At 42.5% G+C, this 27587-nt stretch overlaps 1 protein-coding gene across 1 annotated transcript; it reads right to left on the bottom strand.

Annotated features, from left to right (window-relative positions):
- Nucleotides 1–4234: 4234 nt before the first annotated feature.
- On the bottom strand, nucleotides 4235–21020 carry LOC306917828 (uncharacterized protein). The gene is made up of 5 exons (XM_079530732.1): nucleotides 20889–21020; nucleotides 17128–17409; nucleotides 12070–12212; nucleotides 6362–6468; nucleotides 4235–4555 (listed from the first exon to the last, which is right to left on the bottom strand). Exons 1-5 carry the CDS (start codon nucleotides 20992–20994, stop codon nucleotides 4432–4434), a joined length of 762 nt encoding a protein of 253 aa, XP_079386858.1. The 5' UTR covers nucleotides 20995–21020; the 3' UTR covers nucleotides 4235–4431.
- Nucleotides 21021–27587: the final 6567 nt, after the last annotated feature.

The raw sequence follows: 27587 nt of genomic DNA, 5'->3' as shown, positions 1-27587 counted from the left end.
AATTATTTCATATACCGCCTTTTTCTCCCCAATGTAGTCATTATGCCAATTCATTCCTTGTATGTTTGTCCAACGCGTGCGTGCGTGCGTGCGTGCATGCGTATTGTCTCTGCTATTGTATCCTACTGACTCACCTGCCAGTGAGGATAGTGATGATTTCGTCGACTAAAACTATGATGAAAACTATCGACAAAAATAACATACAAACATCATGACTAAAACAAAGACTAAATATATTGAAAATGTCATCAAGAAATGAAAACTAGACTAAAATGTGGAGAAGAGATCCAGTAGAAGTGAAAGACAAGTCATTTTATGTTTGGTTGTGCTCTGCAGATCTACAATCTCACAACGTGTCGCACTGTGACGCGTTGTGAGATTGTAGATCTGCTATTTTCAGCATGCAACCAAGTGTACAATCAGCCATTACGAAGCCAAAATACATTGTAGTCGACTAAAATCTTACACTATTTAGTCAACTAAAACTAGACTAAGACTAAAACATTTCAGATGATCAAAATATGACAAAAACTTAATACATGTTTACTCAAAAGACTATGATTAAAACTAAATGAAAATTTGCTGTCGAAATCAACAATAGTGAGGAGCCCCCACCGGGAGGATGTAGAGCCTTCGTCCTACTCCTCCCGCACAACACTCCTTGATGGCAGGTTATGTTGGGGGTCCCCAGTTCAATAAGGTTATGTTGGGGGTCCCCAGTTCAACAGGTTATGTTGGGGGTCCCCAGTTCAACTGTGGTTATGTTGGGGGTCCCCAGTTCAACTGTGGTTATGTTGGGGGTCCCCAGTTCAACTGTGGTTATGTTGGGGGTCCCCAGTTCAACTGTGTACTTACAGGTTATGTTGGGGGTCCCCAGTTCAACTGTGTACTTACAGGTTATGTTGGGGGTCCCCAGTTCAACTGTGTACTTACAGGTTATGTTGGGGGTCCCCAGTTCAACTGTGTACTTACAGGTTATGTTGGGGGTCCCCAGTTCAACTGTGTACTTACAGGTTATGTTGGGGGTCCCCAGTTCAACTGTGTACTTAAGTACAGTATTAGGTTATGTTGGGGGTCCCCAGTTCAACTGTGTACTTAAGTACAGTATTAGGTTATGTTGGGGGTCCCCAGTTCAACTGTGTACTTAAGTACAGTATTTGAGTACATGTACTTACTTTCCACCACTGCTTGTAGTGGAGTAAAAGTACACATTTTGGCTCCGAGATGTAGTGGAGTAGAAGTACAAGTATTGCAAATTGGAAACACTCCAGTAAAGTACAAATACCTCATAATTGTACTTAAGTAAATGTACTTAGTTACTTTCCACCACTGACTACAAGTATTAAGACTTTAGTTGCTTTGTAGATTTGGATAATTATTACAAAACTTGCATTAACCCCTTCAGCAATATACATCGTGCCTTCTGAGGCCTCACTCAGACCTTTACAACAGATTGATGCATGCTTGCTGTATACAAAGGCTGAGCTCACACCTTTAATGCAATTCTCGTGCTCGTTAGATGCATGTTGTGTTGTGTCATGGCCGTCCCTCCCTAGATGCATCCATTTCCCACAAGACTTTGCGGGAAGTGGGCGGTGCGCTAGAGCGGAATGCGGAAAACAACAGACCCACGTTTATCTGCGTGTAGTTTTTGGTGACCAATACGGCGATATGTGGAGTCGCGTTGTACACTGTCATAATAAAACGGATGGCTTTTTACATACAGAATGGGGCACTGGCTTGCTAAATGAATCAAACTTTCTTCGAAAGACGTCATCCACTTCTGAACAAGCCAACACACAGAATCAGTGCCTTTAAATCTGGTACTGATTGTTGAAATGACTGGAGATATTTTCGTCCTCCGTTTTAGAAAGAATCTCTGGCCATACGACAGAGATATCTATGTCCACACCCAAACGCAGAAACGCATTGAACACAGGATAAAATCACTGCAGTAGCAGGTTTCAATTGTAGGCTATATTATACTTGCTTTTATATTTACACTTATGAGGTGCCAATCATATTTTTTAATGAAGGAATAAGTACCGCATTTTAAAAGCCACCTAAATTGTGAGTCGAAGTGGAACATGTTTCTTTCATTGTCTGTCAGCATGTCACACTATGTGCGTAAATCTCCAAATCCCGACTCTCGACTTTTCTCAATTTAAAAATTGAGTACCACAGACGAATAACAGTCTAAGTCCACACTATTCATCCATAATATATAAATGATAGTTAAGGGTTCAGGACAACGAGGCCTTTCCGTGGAGGGGTCAGTCTTTAATTTGGACTTAAGACTGTTTTTCGTCTGTGGTACTTATTATAGACACTTTACCATTGCTCTGGCGACTTGGCAAGTCCTGCACATAAATTAATAGCAGAGTCAGACCTATAGAAGTAACAAGTTGTGAGCTTGTAGAGTGGCTATATTTTCGAGCTGTATAATAAATGTCACGTTATAATGTGTAGGCTGGCTAATACAAGTTCACGCGCGCACATTGTCAGCATTTGGCACAGTGACATGCATTCAATGGTGCGCCCTTAATTACCTAAACATGAGAGAGATGTGCCATATACGCACAATGCGATTCCATTCACACCTCTCTCTCTCTCTGCACCCTCTCTCTCTCTCTCTCTCTCTCTCCTCGCATGACCATGACCATGAAATGGAGAGCAAAATACAGCACGATATAGTTTCACATGCGGCTATGCACACACCACGCATAGACTTGTTGGTGTAGGCTACTGCGCAATGGCATTTGGCCTGGGTCCTTATTGGTAGGTTAATATCCACAGTTTATCCATAGCGGTCCGCAATGAACCTATTGTTCAAGCTTCGCACTCCAATACAAATGAAACTATTTGAATAAAGGTTGTACACATCAGTGAAATTAACCTCTGGGAAAATCCCTAATTGAGAGAGTGTATAGGCCTGCACCACAGATCATATAGGCTGCATGGCTAACAGGACTTGGGCACTACCCATCTCTCTATATCATTTGATAAAGGCATATTAAAAACATGACTTGTACACCCAATGAAAATATAAACTTCACAGAATATATACCACTTCGAATTATAACAATCGGTTGAAGATTATCTGAATATCACACAAGTAAAATCTCAACTTCTTTGCGCAACGGGCCATTGCACTGAGGACTGGCAGTGTTTTACCTATACCTATACTTGAGGACCTCTGCTTGGAACGCGCTGCATGTGGACGCAACACTTGGAGCTTGTAGATACACGGAATGACGATAAACATTTCACAGAATATATACCACTTTGAATTAAAACAATCGGTTGTGCTTAGCACTCGGCACCAATACAAATGAAATCACCAGTCCGCACTGGACTAGTAGGCTGATATATTTATTATTGGATGCAGCAGAGCAGAGCCTTTGCTCACTGCAGTTGATGCAACATAATACGTTTTAAAGTTGTTAACAGTGATATATAAACATGAACAATTGGATAGATATCTGTGTAGTTTCCATGCAGGCACAAGCTGCATTTCTCACCTAATTATAGTAAAAATGATATGCGCTAATAAGCGGTGACATCATCATTTCTCAAAAGCTCTGTCACTCTCCAGTCGGACTTTTCTGCGGGGCTCAGGAGACTACAACTAAACTCCGCCCATTGGGATACAAAACAGCCCTTCTCTCCTATTGGTTGGTGGTTAACCCCACCCTCTGTGTTGTGTGGATGTTGTGTGGATGTTGCGCCTACAAGCTGTTGTATGGCTTTCGGCTGTGTTTCGACTGCCCCCCCTCCCCCTCATACAACACAATGTTGTGTCAAACCACGTGACTCCCATTGGAAATACATTGGGCGGCCATGACACAACACAGCATTGATCCAACGAGCACGAGAATTCCATTAAAGGTGTGAGCTCAGCCAAAGGGTATGACACAGCTTGCCCCAATGCATTTCCAATGGGAGTCACATGGTCTGACACGAGGGGGAGGGGCGCAGTCGAAACACAGCCGAAAGCCATACAACAGCTTGTAGTCCAAAATGTGGACTACAAACCATGTGACTTCCATTGGAAATGCATTGGGGCGGCCATGACACTACACAACATTCATCCAACAAGCATACAGCAATGCAGTAAAGGTCTAAGTGAGGCCGTAGGCATATAACATAACATAGATCTACAAGCTATGTGAGCTTGCAGATCTGCTATTTTCAATTGCATTTTTATACTTTCGGAAACCTGTGCAATGGGACACTCTGCAAAACAGGTACTTTTTTACTTTCCGTAATTAAGTACATTCAAATACTTTTGTACTTTTACTCAAATACATTTTGAATCCCGGACTTTACTTTTGGAGTATTTATTTTACTTAAGTATAAAATGTGAGTACTTCTTCCACCACTGGCAGCACAACGCTGAGCTGCAGTTTCATCAGTGAAGTGAAAACACACTCATTTTTCACAGATTGCGAGATATGGAGATTCCCATGGATGATTACTCCATTCGTCAGTATCGTGACGGTAGACTGCAGAGTTCCAGGCTTCAACGTGTTGAGGATATCTACTGTGCCAGTACCTGCACAATAAACACAATGTATTGACCCACATCCACTCAGTCACTCACATACAGTACCAGTACCTGCACAATAAACACAATGTATTGACCCACATCCACTCAGTCACTCACATACAGTACCAGTACCTGTACAATAAACACAATGTATTGACCCACATCCACTCAGTCACTCACATACAGTACCAGTACCTGTACAATAAACACAATGTATTGACCCACATCCACTCAGTCACTCACATACAGTACCAGTACCTGCACAATAAACACAATGTATTGACCCACATCCACTCAGTCACTCACATACAGTACCAGTACCTGCACAATAAACACAATGTATTGACCCACATTAGAGTTCTCATCAGGCCTGAAAATTAAGGCCCGGCCCTACCCTACCCTAACTGGGTCGGCCCGAGGCCCGGCCCGAACCTAACAATTGCCATAATGTCAGGCCCGAAAACCCGAAAAAGCCTGAGTGAAAAAAAAGAGGAAAAAAAGGAAAAAAAAATTCCACTATATGGCCGCGGCGCCGTGGATTATTGAGACGACCGTGTCAGAGAACTAATAGTCTAGTCGCCGAAATAAAGGATTTATGTAACTCACGTTAATTGGCTGATAATGTTACATTTTCAACATTCTAATGGTTTCCAGCAATTTCCAGGGGTAAGTAAACATCTTCTGAATCAAAGTAGCAGCGATCCTCTGAAGTGACGCAGTTAATTACAACTTTTTCATCATTCACCGTTGTGCAACAGTCCCGAACAGAGCTATACAATATTATGACAATTGTCAACTTGGCTATAATCTACTAGGTTACTGTATAGTTTACATTAATCATTGCCTCTCAAACCCACATACCAGCGTAATGTGCGTTGCCTAACCAAAAGAACAGACATACAAACCATCAACATGCCGCTCGATGTCGTGTCGAGTCTGTCGACAGCTTGCATATCTTTTATTTTGGGCAGTGGGCACACAACGAGGCGCGCTGCGCTACGATGGGGAAATTAAATAGCTGTACAGCGCGCTGCGATACGATTTGTAAACCAAATAGCTGTAGCCTACAGTGTGACTGTAACATTGCTTGGTCATCATGTAACTATATTACGTGTATGCAGGCGCTTTCATAGTTATATGGAGAATTTACCATGGTGACGTTGATTAGGTAGCCTAATTTAGCTTATTCACCCAGCTGGGTTCAACGAGACAGCAGTGTCTCGTTAAGCCCCGACGTTTCCAAAACGAGCTATTGCGGATGAATCGATGGTCTTATAAAACATTTAAGCATATGGCAAGTTAACTTAAGTTATATAGTTGATGCTGAGCAGTAAGCAGCTCATTTGGTTGGCAAACCAGAGGCCAGCCAGCGGTAGCAAGTTCAACAACCACCTTGGTGCGCTGTTGCTGATCATCGCCCGGGTTCGGGCAGAGATTCTCTAACCCACATCCACTCAGTCACTCACATACAGTACCAGTACCTGCACAATAAACACAATGTATTGACCCACATCCACTCAGTCACTCACATACAGTACCAGTACCTGCACAATAAACACAATGTATTGACCCACATCCACTCAGTCACTCACATACAGTACCAGTACCTGCACAATAAACACAATGTATTGACCCACATCCACTCAGTCACTCACATACAGTACCAGTACCTGCACAATAAACACAATGTATTGACCCACATCCACTCAGTCACTCACATACAGTACCAGTACCTGCACAATAAACACAATGTATTGAACTACTTACAGTGACTTTGATATAATTACAATATAAAAATGTAAAATGTCTCACATTGTTGTCAGTGGTGTTCCATCCACCCACGTCCATCTGCCTCCGCTCCATTTCAGACCAATCCATGACCAGTTATAACGCGCAGGGTCCAATCCTCTGATGAATGCCTGATCATTTGTACATGATTGAATCATCATTAATTTGATCCAATACATTCACTTCTTCACTTTAATCATGGAAGTAGATCACATGCAACTATGTGGACACACGCACGCACGCACGCAAGCACGCGCGCACGCACACACACAGATACATGCACAGACACATGCATGGACACACACACACAAACACGCATGCATGCACACACACACGCAAAGATGCATGCACGGACACACACACACACGCACACGCACACACACATAGTGGTGAATTTTTTTTTTCTCTCAAATGTTTTATTTAAGTACTAATACTGCAGGGTAGATGTACTATGTTAGAAGTAGAAGTCCTGTGAGCTTGTAGATCTATGTATTCAAAATGTACTCAAGTATCGGCATCAATATTTTAAACTAATAGGCGTATTAGTATTTAAACTAATAGGCGAGTGCGCTGCGGTGTGGTATTTAAACTAATAGGCGAGTGCGCTGCGGTGTGGTATTTAAACTAATAGGCGAGTGCGCTGCGGTGTGGTATTTAAACTAATAGGCGAGTGCGCTGCGGTGTGGTATTTAAACTAATAGGCGAGTGCGCTGCGGTGTGGTATTTAAACTAATAGGCGAGTGCGCTGCGGTGTGGTATTTAAACTAATAGGCGAGTGCGCTGCGGTGTGGTATTTAAACTAATAGGCGAGTGCGCTGCGGTGTGGTATTTAAACTAATAGGCGAGTGCGCTGCGGTGTGGTATTTAAACTAATAGGCGAGTGCGCTGCGGTGTGGTATTTAAACTAATAGGCGAGTGCGCTGCGGTGTGGTATTTAAACTAATAGGCGAGTGCGCTGCGGTGTGGTATTTCCCAACTCGCCCACTGACTCACATTCATTACGGACGGTGACTGTCTGAGCCCAGCAGCTGCGAGCGCGTATCGGTGCTCGTTCATCGCGCTGTTGAATGCTGTTGAATGCTGTTGAATGCGTGTCACTCGTTACCGGTTGTAGTTCATTAATTTGCTCCAGTTGTGTAGCATTGTGAAACGCGACCGTTTTGGTTGAGAAATGTAGAAGTAGTAGCTGTTTGGCTACATGATGCTACAGACCATGCTACAGACCATGCTAATGACTTATATGCTAACAACAACAACATCTATCACTGGAACTTGGATAGTGTTGTACTTGTGTTTACACACGCACACACACAGACAATAGTGGTTCTCAAAGTGGGATCCGGGGAGTCAGAGTTTACAAATGGAACGAAATGGTCCCTAACAGGTCCATTTGGTTCCATTTGTACTCTCTCAGAGTTAAGTTGACATTGATTTTACGATATAAATAATAAATAATAAATTGAGGTCCCTTATATACATGGCCTAATGCATGTCAAACTGGGTGTCCCTTATATACATGGCCTAATGCATGTCAAACTGGGTGTCCCTTATATACATGGCCTAATGCATGTCAAACTGGGTGTCCCTTATATACATGGCCTAATGCATGTCAAACTGGGTGTCCTTATATACATGGCCTAATGCATGTCAAACTGGGTGTCCTTATATACATGGCCTAATGCATGTCAAACTGGGTGTCCTTATATACTGGGTGTCCTTATATACATGGCCTAATGCATGTCAAACTGGGTGTCCTTATATACTGGGTGTCCTTATATACATGGCCTAATGCATGTCAAACTGGGTGTCCCTAACCCTAACCCTAACCCTGTCCCTAACCCTAACCCTTATATACATGGCCTAATGCATGTCAAACTGGGTGTCCTTGGAATTAAAATGAAGAGAATCACTGCTAGAACCCTGGCATATATTTTCAAATGGGGGTCTGTGGTCTAATAACAATTTGGGCTCCTTGACGTGGAAAAGGTTTGAGGCCAATTGACCGGACACACACATACTCAAGCACCCTCACACTCTCAGTACAATAATAATTGCATGCTTTGTAAGGCTACTTTCACAGTTTCATGTTATATTGTTTTTATAATTTAAAAAAATCACACCTGTGTGAAGTGAGGGGCACTCTTAGCATCATACATCATCTGGCCAATCACAATTTGCGTCCTTACTTTTGTCTTAGTGGAAATAGGTGTACTCAAAAGAAACATATTGGTGCTTCTTACATTTTGGTGGGTGCACTGCTCCTAAAACAATTCTGGTGCTCCTACATTTTTAAACTGGTAGCACCAGCTAAAAAAGTTAATTTCAAGCCCTATATGAAAAAATAAATTATTATTTGTTGTATCTGCTGATTGTATCTGCTGACAAAGCACCCTGCATGTCAAAGGTATGATATAGCCTACTATACTGTATTTGCTTAGGTCAAAGCTGTGTTACATGTACCATTACTCACTAGTATGTATTTATTATTCATGTGTCTATACTCTATATATTTGTATTATCGGTTATCGTATCAGTATCGGTCTTGAGAAGCACGAAGTTATCGATATCGGTATCGGTTTCAAGATATCAATATCGTGCATCCCTAAGGTAGAGGGTTCATTTGCATCCCCCCAGGTTAGGGATAGTTCATTTTCTTTGTTTCTCCGGGTTGCCCCATACAGCCATTTTTGGATCATTGTATAATTTAAATAACAGCATCTTTAAATTGTAACACGATAAGGCTCGAGCAGAGTGCTCAGCCCCAGATATTGGATTTGGTTGGAAACCCATTCAACTATCGTTATTAGTACGTCATGGTTGTCTAGATAGAAGATTATAGATATATATATATATACTCCCATATTTATATACCTTTTGTAATTTATTGCATATCTTCTATTTATATATAACCTTATTGAAGCACTGTGAATAAACAACAGTTCACTTTCCAGCCTTGTTGCATCCTTTAATGACCCCTAGACCTAAGGGAATGTAACAGTTTAATGACCCCTAGACCTAAGGGAATGTAACAGTTTAATGACCCCTAGACCTAAGGGAATGTAACAGTTTAATGACCCCTAGACCTAAGGGAATGTAACAGTTTAATGACCCATAGACCTAAGGGAATGTAACAGTTTAATGACCCCTAGACCTAAGGGAATGTAACAGTTTAATGACCCCTAGACCTAAGGGAATGTAACAGTTTAATGACCCCTAGACCTAAGGGAATGTAACAGTTTAATGACCCCTAGACCTAAGGGAATGTAACAGTTTTAGTCATCATAGCTTAGTTTTTATTTAGTTTCCGTCAGGGAAAAAAGTTTTAGTCGATGAAATCAACACTGTTACAGACCCATAAGGGTCCATTTGGTTACAAACTATCATTTGCTGGGGACCCCCTGGAAGTCCCTCGAGGACCCCACGACTGTGGCTCAAGAGGTAGAGCAGGTCATCCAATGATCCATGGGTCGGCGGTTCGAATCCCGGCTCCTCCTGTCTACATGTCGAAGTGTCACTTCAAGACACTGAACCCCAAATTGCTCCCGATGTGCTGGTTGGTACCTTGCATGGCTTCCGCCGCAATCGGTGTATGAATGTGTGTGTGAATGGGTGAATGTAATGCACAATGCAAAGCGCCTTGGATAAAGGCGCTATATAAATGCACCATTTACCATTTACCCCTGGGGGTCCCTGGATGAATCACTGTCCTATGAGACACAGACTGAGTAGGAAAGAAATGGTGCTATTTTTTATCATGAACATTAGTGAGGACCAATTATATGAAGATAGGTTGAAAAGTGGTGAAGTGGTCGTTTAACTCATTCGGAGCCACAGCGCCATCTGGTGGACAACTCTCACCGCCACGCCTGTATTATCAACGGCGAGCACCTTTAGTTTGAGTCAGGAAGTAAAAATCTGTAATGTAACTTGTCCCGCGATTGTCATTTAATCTTTAAAAGCTAGGATCATAACGTTTAAAGAGCAAAATCAAGCTAGTTTTTGGTCTAAAAATAAGAATCAGAGATATTAGCGTTCTAAAATGCTGCGTCCCCAAAGACAGCATTAGACCAGCGGATTTTACATTTCCTTTTTTTTCACCGCACCGAAACGGGATTGTTATACAGGAGACAAATGATCACCGTAATCAATTATTAATAAAACAGGCGTCCAAAGGCGATGTCGGCGATAAATTAGTTAATGTATCACTCCTTTAAAGGAGCATTCAGTGATTTGGGTGATTTGGAAAAAACCCCGGTCCACCCCGGTAACAAGATGTGCACATATACACGCTCTACAGTGGGGGAAGTACAACAGACCAACAGCACGTGCACCAAGGCCCGCCCCACTCAATCATGATTGGAGGAAGGCCCCTCTCATCCTGATTGGATGAAGGCTTTGCCACCCAAAGCCCAAACCGAAACTAGGGTTTTTAGACTCCAGGGGCTCACTGGGGACAGGGAGGAACTCCTTATATGGTCAGCACACTTTATAGTAGGAAGGATTATCCAAAAAATAAGAAAAAATAAGTGATATTTGAATTAAGTGAAATCACTGAATATACCTTTAATGGACTCACTGCTAATCTTCCTCCGTAGTCTGAAAACCACCTCTTCAGACTCCATCTTAACCCATAGTCTGAAAACCACCTCTTCAGACTCCATCTTAACCCATAGTCTGAAAACCACCTCTTCAGACTCCATCTTAACCCATAGTCTGAAAACCACCTCTTCAGACTCCATCTTAACCCATAGTCTGAAAACCACCTCTTCAGACTCCATCTTAACCCATAGTCTGAAAACCACCTCTTCAGACTCCATCTTAACCCATAGTCTGAAAACCACCTCTTCAGACTCCATCTTAACCCATAGTCTGAAAACCACCTCTTCAGACTCCATTTTAACCCATAGTCTGAAAACCACCTCTTCAGACTCCATCTTAACCCATAGTCTGAAAACCACCTCTTCAGACTCCATCTTAACCCATAGTCTGAAAACCACCTCTTCAGACTCCATCTTAACCCATAGTCTGAAAACCACCTCTTCAGACTCCATTTTAACCCATAGTCTGAAAACCACCTCTTCAGACTCCATCTTAACCCATAGTCTGAAAACCACCTCTTCAGACTCCATCTTAGCGCCGTAGCACTTTCCCTAGCCTTGACGACCTTACAAAGGCTCAACTTATGTAACTTAAATAGCATTTTATGTAGACATAGCACTCTATAGTGTATACGCATAGTTTCATTATATATATATATATTCTACTGTTAGACAGACGTTAGGTTATTTTTTTACGTATGATTCATGATGACTATTTTTATGTCTTTGATGTAATACCATGTGATGAAGTAACTACAGTTCAGAAATAATTGTATTGGAGTAAAAGTAAAAATGTTGCCTCTGAGATGTGGTGGAGTGGAAGTAGACACACACACGCACGCGCGCGCGCACGCACGCACGCACGCACGCACGCACGCACGCACGCACGCACGCACGCACGCACGCACGCACGCACGCACGCACGCACGCACGCACGCACGCACGCACGCACGCACGCACGCACGCACGCACGCACACACACACACACACACACACACACACACACACACACACACACACACACACACACACACACACACACACACACACACACACACACACACACACACACACACACACACACACACACACACACACACACACACACACACACACACACACACACACACTAACCTGTTCTGCTGGACTGTTAATGACCACCAGATCAGCTCCTTGACTCTGACAGTAATCTCTAGCTTTCTGCCAATTTTTCTCTTCAGTAGTTATGTAGTAACATCTGTCTTCAAACGCCGTCCATCCACCGGGACACGACTTCACTAAAACATCAAACAGGAGATTTACTGATGGATTTTCAATGTACTGATAATCAATTCTAACACACAGTTGTACTAATAATAGTATTCAGAGATGTAGTGGAGTGGAGGGTAAAACTATGACTTTATTACATCAATGGTGTTTTCTACACATGTTTACTCAAAGTACAATAGTGTATATTTTTTTGGATACTACTTGGATACATTTTTACTCTCTTTTAACTATTAAGTTAAAAGTTAAATTAAGCCCTATTTTAAAATGATGTTATTTGAATATATCAGATCTACAAGCCAGCATGATGAGCTTGTAGATCTTAATTTATTTTGAAACGTTTGACAAGCTTTGGAAGTTTGAGTACTTTTACTTTGGTATTTTGGTGCAAGTAACAGGCGTTTTAATTTTTAATTGTAACAGAGAACTTTTTATATTGTGGTATCGCTACTCTTACTTAACTCTTACTTCAGGACAGGAACCCTTTTTGGTGTTTTAAGCATTATGTTATACTTTAGCTATTGGAAAATAGCAGATCTACAAGCTCATAACGCGGCACAGAGTGACGCGCTATGAGCGCAAATCATTGAATAGGCCTATATATTCTTTCAGAGCGAACGTTTTTTTATATATATATATATATATATATATCTTTGGTTCTGGCGGCCAATTATATATAATTTCTGGTGGTCCTTGACATGAAACACTTTGAGAACCAGTGACATAGAAACAGGTTTTTCAGAAAAAACTGTTCTGATTTAGAAGACATTAGAATCTGGTCTCAGTCCTAAATGGGTTTAGTAAAACATCTGAGTACTTCTTCCACCACTGAATGTACGCATGTTTATAAAGTATGAATGAATGAATGAATGAATGAATGAATGAATCTTTATTTTCGTGTCTTGTCGTTAAGACCCATCCCTTACGGGATTATAAGACACCAACAACATACACGTTCACTTCCCACACAGCAGTAAAGTAAATAAGTATGACATCTACTGTATCTATGTATAAATGCATCAAGTCTCTGTGTGTGCGTACGTACGACTGTAATCCATGTAACTCGGGAACCGTTCGCCACACCGACTGCACTCCCTGCACTCCCCACAGGGAGTGCAGTGCCCGGTGTTGAGTCGGTCGGACCCACGGTTGTCCAGAACCAGCACAAAAGCCTCTGCCCGCGGGCTCTGGTCCTGATCACCCCTATATCTCCATATATGGAGCTGGGCTGTTCTGACATGACATCACACTGTTGTTCTGACATCTGCATATACTCCATATTTGGGCATGCCTGACAAATAACTAAAACGGACACAGACACGACTAGAAATGCACTCTGTCGAGCTGCCAACGTGTGCTTTACACATCCCGTTGGGTTCTAAATATTTCCCCCCAGCGATGGGATCCAAGCAAGACGTTAACGTCACCAAAGGCCAGCTAGCTGGCCCTGGCACTTGAAAGAAAACGCCCAGCAGGGCAAACTCGAAATCTGATTGGCTAAGGAACCTGTAAATCTCTATATTGCTCCCATTCATTTCAACAGCAAGGGCCCTCAGTGGAGTTTCTGAAGGCCTGACGGCAGAGAATTTTACCCGGAGACAACACAAGGAAATAATCTCATTGGTTAATACCTGCACAGAATGGAAGCAGCGTGTCCAGCCTGTCTGAGTGAGAGACAATGATGGCAGCAAAATAAATACAATATATTTTCGAAAAATAAATATTTATTATAAAATATAAATTTCTGCATCATGCAAGTGCAGGGCCAATCAGAGAAGGCCCTGACGGAACACCACTGATAAACATACAGTTACGTTATCAGCCAATCAGAGAAGGCCTTGCTGGCCCTGACGGCACACCACTGATAAAGATACAGTTACGTTATCAGCCAATCAGAGAAGGCCTTGCTGGCCCTGACGGCACACCACTGATAAAGATACAGTTACGTTACGTCCGGAACTCTGAACCCCCCCCCCCCCCCTTCACCCACAAATGTGGTAATCTGGTTCTCCAAATTGGAGAAAGAGACTGCTTTCCCTGAACTGAATTATCTTTATTCAGACCGCAGCCATCTTGCCAGCAAGGTGATACCTAGGTGACACTTCCCATAGACAGCCCATTCATCCAAACAGAAAAGTCCTCTAATTAAACAACATCAAAATCACCAACATTGCAGCTGTAGGGAAAGCTTGAATTATCCTCTTTCAATCTGTAAAGTGTTTGTATCATACAAATCCACCGTAGACATTTTATGAGCTACTTCCTGTCAAGAACTTCCTTGCAGATTTATTTTTTAAGTGCTGGAGTTTGGAAGTGCTCGTTGACAATCACTCAACGGCCGATGCGTACCTCCTGTTTTGTATGTGCACATAATGCAGGAAGCAGTAGGAGGTTGCTTTACTGATAACGAGCGCTTCCATACTCTGATACTTAGAAAATAATCACCTGCAAGGAATTTCTTGACAGGAAGTAGGCTACAAGTAGCTCATAAAATGGAGTGGATTTTGGAACAAAACTTTCAGATTGAAAGAGGATAATTCAACCTTTCCGTACAGCTGCAATGTTGGTGATTTTGACGGTGTTTAATATAATTAGAGAGGACTTTTCTGTTTGGATGAATGGGCTCTCTATGGGAAGTGTCACCTAGGTATCACCTTGCTGGCAAGATGGCAGCCGTGTGAATATCATCAATAGGAACTGAACTGGGACTTTTCAAGTCAACAACTTAAAGTGGGCCCCATTTATTTGTTTTTCATGATTGTTCAAAGCTGTTTATTTTCTCTGAAGTTTAATAATAATTTTTCAGTTAACCTTTAATCCCTGTTTCAGACTCATTCATTGGTTTTCACTCATTGAGCTCCTCATCCGAATCTGGTATATTTTCTGGTTGATACGCAGTCAATTCATAAATCTTTATACCCACCTAGTTAGTTATCCTTGTGCAACTTGCTACAAAAACACTGAATGGTTTTGCTTGTTAGCTCAGTAGGTAGAGCTCTTGCCTTTGCAACACAAGGTCATGGGGTTCAAATCTGGGCACCGCCAACTCTGTATGAGTCTTCAAGAACCCTTACCTGCCCCCCACTATAAAAACCGACCCTGTCACAATTCCATGGTCTTTTTCTCAAGTTTAGTCTTCCATGTTTCTTGTGCATATTATTCTTATAGAGCTCCGAAGTCTGACGTCACTTTCAGTAGAGGGTGTCAATCTCCAGGTTCATGTATTTGTTTTTTGCATTGAGATCCCCAAACGGCGATTTTAGGTCGCTTCATATAAGAACTGTGTTTGAAAAATAAACCGACCACCTCGGCGTTTCTGTCAGGGGAGTGGCTGTGCGTCGTTAATGATGTCCATTCATATTTGATACAGCCAGTTTCTAGAGAAAATGGAATTAATGTGACCGCAAAAGCCTTGAAACTACATATGAATGCAATGTCGCTGAGCATATACGTCACGCCCAGCTGTCAACATATTGCGTTCCTGAGATTCCTCGTTGACGTAAGCTCAGCTGGTGGTGACTCGACTCGTACTAACCACGATACATTATATATCAATAAAATAAAAATAAAAATAAACGTAATTAACGTTCAGTTTCTGTTGTGCGACGGGCTGCGGGCAGAAGCAGCCTACCCGGAAATGTAGTCTCTGGGTTGTTTGGCTCGTTTCTAACGCTTATTTTGTTACTCTTTGGGTATATTTGTACATTTCGATGCTTCATATCCATATGAGTGAAAAGGCCCGGGTGATCGGTTTATTTTTCAAACACAGTTCTTATATGAGGCGATCTAAAATCCCCCTATGGAGAGTACAATGCTTATAAAAACATACATGAACCATGGCGCTCACTGCCCTCTACTGGTAGTAGAGGGCAGTGACGTCAGGACTTCGGTGCTCTATTGCCTTCCTGCTTGGTCCTGCCTTATCGCTGCTTGCAGCAATCCTTTTCTAGTTATTATTATTATTATTATTAATATTTTAAATTATTGTTCTATGATAGTTGTCATAGTCCAGCAGTGATGAGCTTACTCAGATTTTCTACCTCTAAATCGCTGATAAAAGATACAATAGAAATTGTAATAATACACAATATTGAATATTTATTGTCTCCACCAGGCCGAAGGCATGGGGAGAGAGTATGTTTTGCACTCCGTCCGTGTGTGTGTGTGTGCGTCCGTCCGTCCTTCCGTCCGTCCTTCCTTCCTTCCTTCCGTCCGTCTGTTACCAGCTAATCTCCGGCACTGTTGGCCCGATCCATGCCAAACTTTGCACACACACTCTCTGGATGCCAACGACGAACCTCTGCCCCAAATATTCCTCAACGGCCTGTTATAGCGCCACCACGAGGCCGATTTAGGCAAAACACATTTCTGTAGATTACTCGTACACATGTTAACCATACATCACACAATTCGGTATACACTATCTCCATAGTCATGTGATCAACACGGATCTGCACCATTTCCCATCTTCCTTCCTGATTGGCTAAGATTCGCTTCCAAAGCTCACATGATTTGTCCGATTTCTGCGAAACACATTGTTTATATTAGTCGCACAGATTTCATCCAAATCTCATGCAAATCGGTATACATGATCTCTGTAGTCATGTGATCAAGACGAGTCTGTTTGATTTCTCAGATTCTACACTGATTGGCTAAGATTGCCTTCCAAAGTCTTCAGGAGTGGCCCGTTTTGTACAAAATGCTGCACATGTCCTGCTCATCCAGAATTCTATCCTCAGAGATGCTATGAGTGATCTGGCTCTGCATTTCCTCAACAAAATGAAGAAAATTGTTGCAAAAAACAAACAAACATGTTTATATCACTCCTAAACATTTTGCCAAACATCACACTCCTATCCTCCTGGTGAAGACCTGTGCCCGGAAGGGCACTTTTTCTAGTTCTAAATGTTTTGCAACATCTCTCACCTGGAGGTGGTGTCGGCGTCAGGTTGTCGATGTGAGCCTTCAGTTGGGTGTTCTCCTCCATCAGGTTGCTCTTCTCATTCTTCAGTTGAGTAATCTCTTTATTCATGTTGCTCTTCTCATTCTTCAATTGCGTAATCTCTATATTCATGTTGCTCTTCTCATTCTTCAATTGCGTAATCTCTGTATTCATGTTGCTCTTGTCATTCTTCAATTGAGTAATCTCTGTATTCATCAGTTGAGTAATCTCCTGGGTCAGGGCGTCGCAGTTGGGGACATCTGTATCTGTAACAATAGGATTGTTAGGTTTTGTTACCTCGTTTTTACACGGACCAATCTCAGTGTGAGTCACCACCAGTGCAGTGGAGCTGACAGAGCCAGATTGTAACATGCTACGTTCTACATGAAACTTGAATAAATGTGTAAGCAGCTACAGGTGCTTTAATCATCCGTTCTTGGAGTATGAGAGGCAGGCATGAAACATCATCCAGGGTCAGGTTGTTTGTGACTGAATTATCTGCAAACAGAGACCAGAAGGTGATACTAAACACAGTTGTGACTGATATAAGAGGGATTTAGAAAACATCTCTACTTAGCGACACTGAACCCCAGGCTGAGTCTGCAGCAACATAATGTTTGTTGAAAATGGATGCCATCTTGAAAACTAGAAGCCATATTGAATTTCTATTGGCACCATTGAATGTGTCATAAAATACATCATTATACTCTGTTCAGACATTCAAGCTCTGCACTGAAAAACCTTTCATTTGATGTGATGTGATGTAAAGTTGGACCTAGGCATTATTAATGCCAAATGCCAATTCTTCTGAAATATTGACTTAATCTGCTGGACTAATTAGTGTGGTTTGGAAAATCAGAAAAGACTTAAAGGACAACCTTGTTTTTTTCAACCAAGGTTCATGTTTTAGGTTGTTATTACAGAAAGTAAAAGCTGACTGTTAATATTTTTTCATTTGCTGCTTTCTATCGTTTTAGCAATTTTAGCTATTTTTCACAGGGGGGCGGGGGCATTCGAACATGGGGCTAAATATGTATTTTTTTTAACAAAATTGTATAGCCATTTATTTTTGTATTATTTACTATAGTCATACTAGACCCCAGGAAATTAAATCTGGCCACAAAAGATCCCAGGATCTACTGAATGTGAAGGGGGGTACTATAGGGGGATGCCATACTGTGTTGTATGGCTGAACATGTCAGTTTGTCACCTCCCCCTTCACATTCAGTAGATCCTGTGTGGCCAGATGTAATTTCCTGGGGTCTAGTAGGACTATAGTAAATAATACAAAAATAAATAGCTAAAATACATATTTAGCCGCATGTTCGAATGCCCCCTAAGTCTACATAATGTGCTATCTAAGGGGCTAGGCTAGGGCAAGTGCTGCGGGCCATGGTGGAGTCTGAAGAGGTGGGTTTTCAGACTACGGCGGAAGATTGGGAGTGAGGCTGCAGTTCTGACTGCAATGGGAAATGGCAAATGAAAAAAAAAGTAACACTCATCTTTTACTTTCTCTAATAACAACCTAAAACATGAACCTTGAAAAAACTAAAGTTGTCCTTTAAGCTAGCTCTCCACAACACCGACGTTGGGGCGGATGGCGTTTGAAATAGTCTGTTGCCGACATCTTGTTGTAGATAGTGCCGACATCTTGTTGTAGATAGTTCCGACATCTTGTTGTAGATAGTTCCGACATCTTGTTGTAGATAGTTCCGACATCTTGTAGATAGTTCCGACATCTTGTTGTAGATAGTTCCGACATCTTGTTGTAGATAGTTCCAACATCTTGTTGTAGATAGTTCCAACATCTTGTTGTAGATAGTTCCAACATCTTGTTGTAGATAGTTCCAACATCTTGTTGTAGATAGTTCCAACATCTTGTTGTAGATAGTTCCGTGCCGCCAGGTCGGGAACTACCTCTTGTTGTAGATAGTTCCAACATCTTGTTGTAGATAGTTCCAACATCTTGTTGTAGATAGTTCCAACATCTTGTTGTAGATAGTTTTGTGCCGCCAGGTCACGACCAACATCTGGTTGTAGATAGTTCCAACATCTTGTTGTAGATAGTTCCAACATCTTGTTGTAGATAGTTTCGTGCCACCAGGTCACGACCAACATCTTGTTGTAGATAGTTCCGTGCCGCCAGGTGGGGAATTCTATTCTATGTCGCCAACATAACCTGCTACTAGAGCCCCTCCATAGCTGCGGGGTGTTGAAAAAGGGGGAGAGAAATGGGCATGATGGCGCAGTCGGTAGCGCTGTCGCCTCACAGCTACAAGGTCCTGGTGTTCCATTCAGTCTGTAGCGCTGTCTCCTCACAGCTACAAGGTCCCTGTTCCATTCAGTCTGTAACGCTGTCTCCTCACAGCTACAAGGTCCTGGTGTTCCATTCAGTCTGTAACGCTGTCTCCTCACAGCTACAAGGTCCTGCTGTTCCATTCAGTCTGTAGCGCTGTCTCCTCACAGCTACAAGGTCCCTGTTCCATTCAGTCTGTAGCGCTGTCTCCTCACAGCTACAAGGTCCCTGTTCCATTCAGTCTGTAGCGCTGTCTCCTCACAGCTACAAGGTCCCTGTTCTATTCAGTCTGTAACGCTGTTGTTGACAATCACTCAACGGCCGATGCGTACCACCGGTTTTGTATGTGCACATAATGCAGGAAGCAGTAGGAGGTTGCTTTACTGATAACGAGCGCTTCCATACTCTGATACTTAGAAAATAATCACCTGCAAGGAATTTCTTGACAGGAAGTACAGGAAGTAGGCTACTTCCTGTCAAGAAATTCCTTGCAGGTGATTATTTTCTAAGTAGCTCATAAAATGGAGTGGATTTTTATTAAACAAAACTTTCAGATTGAAAGAGGATAATTCAACCTTTCCGTACAGCTGCAATGTTGGTGATTTTTGACGGTGTTTAATATAATTAGAGAGGACTTTTCTGTTTGGATGAATGGGCTCTCTATGGGAAGTGTCACCTAGGTATCACCTTGCTGGCAAGATGGCAGCCGTGTGAATATCATCAATAGGAACTGAACTGGGACTTTTCAAGTCAACAACTTAAAGTGGGCCCCATTTGTTTGTTTTTCATGATTGTTCAAAGCTGTTTATTTTCTCTGAAGTTTAATAATAATTTTTCAGTTAACCTTTAATCCCTGTTTCAGACTCATTTCATCGGTTTTCACTCATTGAGCTCCTCATCCGAACCTGGTATATTTTCTGGTTTATACGCAGTCAATTCATAAATCTTTATACCCACCTTTAGTTATCCTTGCGCAACTTGCTACAAAAACACTGAATGGTTTTGCTTGTTAGCTCAGTAGGTAGAGCTCTTGCCTTTGCAACACAAGGTCATGGGGTTCAAATCTGGGCACCGCCAACTCTGTGTATGAGTCTTCAAGAACCCTTACCTGCCTCCCACTATAAAAAACCGACCCTGTCACAATTCCATGGTCTTTTTCTCAAGTTTAGTCTTCCATGTTTCTTGTGCATATTATTCTTATTGCCTTCCTGCTTGGTCCTGCCTTATCGCTGCTTGCAGCAATCCTTTTCTAGTTATTATTATTATTATTATTATTATTATTATTATTATTATTATTATAAATTATTGTTCTATGATAGTTGTCATAGTCCAGCAGTGATGAGCTTACTCAGATTTTCTACCTCTAAATCCCTGATAAAAGATACAATAAAAATAGTAATAATACACAATATTGAATATTTATTCTAAATGTTTTGCAACATCTCTCACCTGGAGGTGGACACGGCATCAGGTTGTCGATGTGAGCCGTCAGTCGGGTGTTCTCCTGCATCAGGTTGCTCTTCTCATTCTTCAGTTGCGTAATCTGTGTATTCATGTTGCTCTTGTCATTCTTCAGTTGAATAATCTCCTGGGTCAGGGCGTCGCAGTTGGGGACATCTGTATCTGTAACAATAGGATTGTTAGTTTTTGTTACCTTGTTTCTACACGGACCAATCTCAGTGTGAGTCACCACCAGTACAGTGGAGCTGACAGAGCCAGATTGTAACATGCTACGTTCTACATGAAACTTGAATAAATGTGTAAGCAGCTACAGGTGCTTTAATCATCCGTTCTTGGAGTATGAGAGGCAGGCATGAAACATCATCCAGGGTCAGGTTGTTTGTGACTGAATTATCTGCAAACAGAGACCAGAAGGTGATACTAAACACAGTTGTGACTGATATAAAACATCTCTACTTAGCAACACTGAACCCCAGGCTGAGTCTGCACTGCAGCAACATAATGTTTGTTGAAAATGGATGCCATCTTGAAAACTAGAAGCCATATTGAATTTCTATTGGCACCATTGAATGTGTCATACAATACATCATTATACTCTGTTCAGACATTCAAGCTCTGCACTGAAAAACCTTTCATTTGATGTGATGTGATGTAAAGTTGGACCTAGGCATTATTAATGCCAAATGCCAATTCTTCTGAAATATTGACTTAATCTGCTGGACTAATTAGTGTGGTTTGGAAAATCAGAAAAGACTTAAAGGACAACTTTAGTTTTTTTCAACCAAGGTTCATGTTTTAGGTTGTTATTAGAGAAAGTAAAAGCTGACTGTTAATATTTTTTTTTGCTGCTTTCTATCGTTTTAGCAATTTTAGCTATTTTTCACAGGGGGGCGGGGGCATTCGAACATGGGGCTAAATATGTATTTTTTTTAACAAAATTGTATAGCCATTTATTTTTTTATTATTTACTATAGTCATACTAGACCCCAGGAAATTAAATCTGGCCACAAAAGATCCCAGGATCTACTGAATGTGAAGGGGGTACTATAGGGGGATGCCAAAAATGAAATGAAATGAAATCTATATTTACCCAGGGTATCTGGGCTAAGCTCAAGAACTTGTTTCCAGCCAGGCCCTGCTCATAGAACACATTTCATCGTAGTGGTTGATGCCTTGTTCAAGGGCATTTCAGCGGTGGTAATTTTAACGTGTCGGACGGCTGATTCGAACTGGGAACCTCCCGGTATCTAGACCGCGCCGCTATCCGTTCGGCCACCGCTGTTCGGCCACCGCTGCCATACTGTGTTGTATGGCTGAACATGTCAGTTTGTCACCTCCCCCTTCACATTCAGTAGATCCTGTGTGGCCAGATGTAATTTCCTGGGGTCTAGTAGGACTATAGTAAATAATACAAAAATAAATAGCTAAAATACATATTTAGCCCCATGTTCGAATGCCCCCGCCCCCCTGTACAAATAGCTAAAATCGCTAAAACGAAAGAAAGCAGCAAATGAAAAAAAAGTAACACTCATCTTTTACTTTCTCTAATAACAACCTAAAACATGAACCTTGAAGTTGTCCTTTAAGCTAGCTCTCCACAACACCGACGTCGGGGGCGGATGGCGTTTGAAATAGTCTGTTGCCGACATCTTGTTGTAGATAGTGCCGACATCTTGTTGTAGATAGTTCCGACATCTTGTTGTAGATAGTTCCGACATCTTGTTGTAGATAGTTCCGACATCTTGTTGTAGATAGTTCCGACATCTTGTAGATAGTTCCGACATCTTGTTGTAGATAGTTCCGACATCTTGTTGTAGATAGTTCCAACATCTTGTTGTAGATAGTTCCAACATCTTGTTGTAGATAGTTCCAACATCTTGTTGTAGATAGTTCCAACATCTTGTTGTAGATAGTTCCAACAGCTACAAGGTCCTGCTGTTCCATTCAGTCTGTAGCGCTGTCTCCTCACAGCTACAAGGTCCTGCTGTTCCATTCAGTCGGTAGCGCTGTCTCCTCACAGCTACAAGGTCCTGGTGTTCCATTCAGTCGGTAGCGCTGTCTCCTCACAGCTACAAGGTCCTGGTGTTCCATTCCGTCTGTAGCGCTGTCTCCTCACAGCTACAAGGTCCCTGTTCTATTCAGTCTGTAGCGCTGTCTCCTCACAGCTACAAGGTCCTGCTGTTCCATTCAGTCTGTAGCGCTGTCTCCTCACAGCTACAAGGTCCCTGTTCCATTTAGTCTGTAGCGCTGTCTCCTCACAGCTACAAGGTCCCTGTTCTATTCAGTCTGTAGCGCTGTCTCCTCACAGCTACAAGGTCCTGCTGTTCCATTCAGTCTGTAGCGCTGTCTCCTCACAGCTACAAGGTCCTGGTGTTCCATTCAGTCTGTAACGCTGTCTCCTCACAGCTACAAGGTCCCTGTTCCATTCAGTCTGTAGAGCTGTCTCCTCACAGCTACAAGGTCCTGGTGTTCCATTCAGTCTGTAGCGCTGTCTCCTCACAGCTACAAGGTCCCTGTTCCATTCAGTCTGTAGCGCTGTCTCCTCACAGCTACAAGGTCCCTGTTCCATTCAGTCTGTAGCGCTGTCTCCTCACAGCTACAAGGTCCTGCTGTTCCATTCCGTCTGTAATGCTGTCTCCTCACAGCTACAAGGTCCCTGTTCCATTCAGTCTGTAGTAGAGCTGTCTCCTCACAGCTACAAGGTCCCTGTTCCATTCAGTCTGTAGCGCTGTCTCCTCACAGCTACAAGGTCCTGGTGTTCCATTCAGTCTGTAGCGCTGTCTCCTCACAGCTACAAGGTCCCTGTTCCATTCAGTCTGTAGCGCTGTCTCCTCACAGCTACAAGGTCCTGGTGTTCCATTCAGTCTGTAGCGCTGTCTCCTCACAGCTACAAGGTCCTGGTGTTCCATTCAGTCTGTAGAGCTGTCTCCTCACAGCTACAAGGTCCTGGTGTTCCATTCAGTCTGTAGCGCTGTCTCCTCACAGCTACAAGGTCCCTGTTCCATTCAGTCTGTAGCGCTGTCTCCTCACAGCTACAAGGTCCTGGTGTTCCATTCAGTCTGTAGCGCTGTCTCCTCACAGCTACAAGGTCCTGGTGTTCCATTCAGTCTGTAGCGCTGTCTCCTCACAGCTACAAGGTCCCTGTTCCATTCAGTCTGTAGCGCTGTCTCCTCACAGCTACAAGGTCCTGCTGTTCCATTCAGTCTGTAGCGCTGTCTCTTCACAGCTACAAGGTCCCTGTTCCATTCAGTCTGTAGCGCTGTCTCCTCACAGCTACAAGGTCCTGCTGTTCCATTCAGTCTGTAGCGCTGTCTCCTCACAGCTACAAGGTCCTGGTGTTCCATTCAGTCTGTAGTAGAGCTGTCTCCTCACAGCTACAAGGTCCTGGTGTTCCATTCAGTCTGTAGCGCTGTCTCCTCACAGCTACAAGGTCCTGCTGTTCCATTCAGTCTGTAGCGCTGTCTCCTCACAGCTACAAGGTCCCTGTTCCATTCAGTCTGTAGCGCTGTCTCCTCACAGCTACAAGGTCCCTGTTCCATTCAGTCTGTAGCGCTGTCTCCTCACAGCTACAAGGTCCCTGTTCTATTCAGTCTGTAACGCTGTTGTTGACAATCACTCAACGGCCGATGCGTACCACCGGTTTTGTATGTGCACATAATGCAGGAAGCAGTAGGAGGTTGCTTTACTGATAACGAGCGCTTCCATACTCTGATACTTAGAAAATAATCACCTGCAAGGAATTTCTTGACAGGAAGTACAGGAAGTAGGCTACTTCCTGTCAAGAAATTCCTTGCAGGTGATTATTTTCTAAGTAGCTCATAAAATGGAGTGGATTTTTATTAAACAAAACTTTCAGATTGAAAGAGGATAATTCAACCTTTCCGTACAGCTGCAATGTTGGTGATTTTTGACGGTGTTTAATATAATTAGAGAGGACTTTTCTGTTTGGATGAATGGGCTCTCTATGGGAAGTGTCACCTAGGTATCACCTTGCTGGCAAGATGGCAGCCGTGTGAATATCATCAATAGGAACTGAACTGGGACTTTTCAAGTCAACAACTTAAAGTGGGCCCCATTTGTTTGTTTTTCATGATTGTTCAAAGCTGTTTATTTTCTCTGAAGTTTAATAATCATTTTTCAGTTAACCTTTAATCCCTGTTTCAGACTCATTTCATCGGTTTTCACTCATTGAGGTCCTCATCCGAACCTGGTATATTTTCTGGTTTATACGCAGTCAATTCATAAATCTTTATACCCACCTTTAGTTATCCTTGCGCAACTTGCTACAAAAACACTGAATGGTTTTGCTTGTTAGCTCAGTAGGTAGAGCTCTTGCCTTTGCAACACAAGGTCATGGGGTTCAAATCTGGGCACCGCCAACTCTGTGTATGAGTCTTCAAGAACCCTTACCTGCCTCCCACTATAAAAAACCGACCCTGTCACAATTCCATGGTCTTTTTCTCAAGTTTAGTCTTCCATGTTTCTTGTGCATATTATTCTGGGTGCCTGCCATGCAATGGCAGAAACACAGGTTGAAATCTAAAACGCATACTTAATAATTATTATAATCAATACGCGAAACTTCGACGTCTACGGCCGGCCGCACGGTTTGCCAAAGCCCCGCAATATATACATCAAAACGTGCGGCTCGGCCGGGAATGGTGTGCTTGTGCTTTTCTTTCCGATTCGTGTTACCGTGCCCACGTAATTCGCAATAAACGACGCGAAAAATGCCCCATTCAAAGTCGATGGGGAAACGCGTGTAAAAACAGAAAACGACACGTTACTTTGGAGCCACATTGCTCGGGCATACTGTTACGTAGAAACACGATTTAAACGTCAAACAGCACACGAGGCCATCGACTTTGTGGTGGTTCAGACGGAATTCGAATACGTTGCACGGTTTGCCCGCTATGGCAGTTCAAAGTGTGTGTGGTCTGAGCAATATTCTCGACTCAGAGTGTCGCACGCCCAGAGAGAGAGCGGATCAGAGTGAGAAGCCAATGTGAAGACTATACCGAAATTCTCCGAACAAATCGTCCTCACGGCCAAAATATTCACTTTACACGCATGGGTTTCGGTAATTTTGTAGCCACACTCGTCCTCTTTCACCCAATGTCAAAACCATAGCACAGATACATACAGTACGTGAACTACAGCCCTGAAAGCGACAGGTGTACCATCATAATGTGTCAAAAACTCCATGTTAACTGCCTGAATGAGTCAGCAATTTTTTCATCACAAGCACAATTCTTAACTCGCTCTTATAACCACGTTTTTTATCGTACCAATACCACGATCGCACACGGCGTACCTCAATGCCTCGGGTCACTCACGGTGAAAACAAAAATCGCATTCGACTTTTACTTTTTGCGATAGAGCAATTTGTTCGGACATACCTGTCATTGACAGTCAGTGGGCTTTTAACATTCAATACTGTTTGCATTTGCATAGACTAGCCCAGGTGAAAATGATACTTTGTTAATGATTCAAGGTCACCTGACCAACTCTCACACACGCGCGCACACACGCACATGCACGCACATGCACACATGTGCACGCACACACACACATTGAAAGTCAATAGAGAAATTCGGGGAAACACGTAACTCTGTCATTTCTCAACCGTATCGGACGCGGGGCGGCTCACCAGAACCGGGCCGCCCCCCTGAGCGAAACCAAATGGACCCCTTAGCATGTTAGCATTAGCATGTTAGCATTAGCATGTTAGCATGTTAGCATTAGCATGTTAGCATTATCATGTTAGCATTAACATATTAGCATGTTAGCATTAGCATGTTAGCATGTTAGCATTAGCATGTTAGCATGTTAGCATTAGCATGTTAGCATTAGCATGTTAGCATTAGCATGTTAGCATGTTAGCATTAGCATGTTAGCATGTTAGCATTAGCATGTTAGCATGTTTGCATTAGCATGTTAGCATTAGCATATTAGCATGTTAGCATTAGCATGTTAGCATTAGCATGTTAGCATTAGCATGTTAGCATTAGCATGTTAGCATGTTAGCATTAGCATGTTAGCATTAGCATGTTAGCATGTTAGCATGTTAGCATTAGCATGTTAGCATTAGCATGTTAGCATGTTAGCATTAGCATATTAGCATGTTAGCATTAGCATATTAGCATTAGCATGTTATCATTAGCATTTTAGCATGTTAGCATGTTAGCATTAGCATGTTAGCATTAGCATGTTAGTATTAGCATGTTAGCATGTTAGCATTAGAATGTTGGTGGCAACGTAATGTGCAATAAACTTAGACAAAATACCCCATTGAAAGTCAACCAAATGGACCCTTACAGGGTCTGAGAGGCTAAATGTCATCAAATGGTGGTCCGTGGCTCAAATGCTGCACAGACTTGGCGAGCTGTAGGCACCCAGTCAAATTTCCTGAAATTTGTTTCTAGTTCTTATTGCCTTCCTGCTTGGTCCTGCCTTATCGCTGCTTGCAGCAATCCTTTTCTAGTTATTCTGGGTGCCTGCCATGCAATGGCAGAAACACAGGTTGAAATCTAAAACGCATACTTAATCGTAGTAATAATAATCACCAATACGCGAAACTTCGACGTCTATGGCCGGCCGCACGGTTTACCAAAGCCCCGCAATATATACATCAAAACGTGCGGCTCGGCCGGGAATGGTGTGCTTGTGCTTTTCTTTCCGATTCGC

This window comes from Electrona antarctica (genome assembly GCF_951216825.1).
Source record: "Electrona antarctica genome assembly, contig: scaffold_92, whole genome shotgun sequence".
NCBI lineage: Eukaryota > Metazoa > Chordata > Actinopteri > Myctophiformes > Myctophidae > Electrona > Electrona antarctica.
Note: the sequence above shows the minus strand (reverse complement) of the source record. Positions and strands in the feature narration are given on the sequence as shown.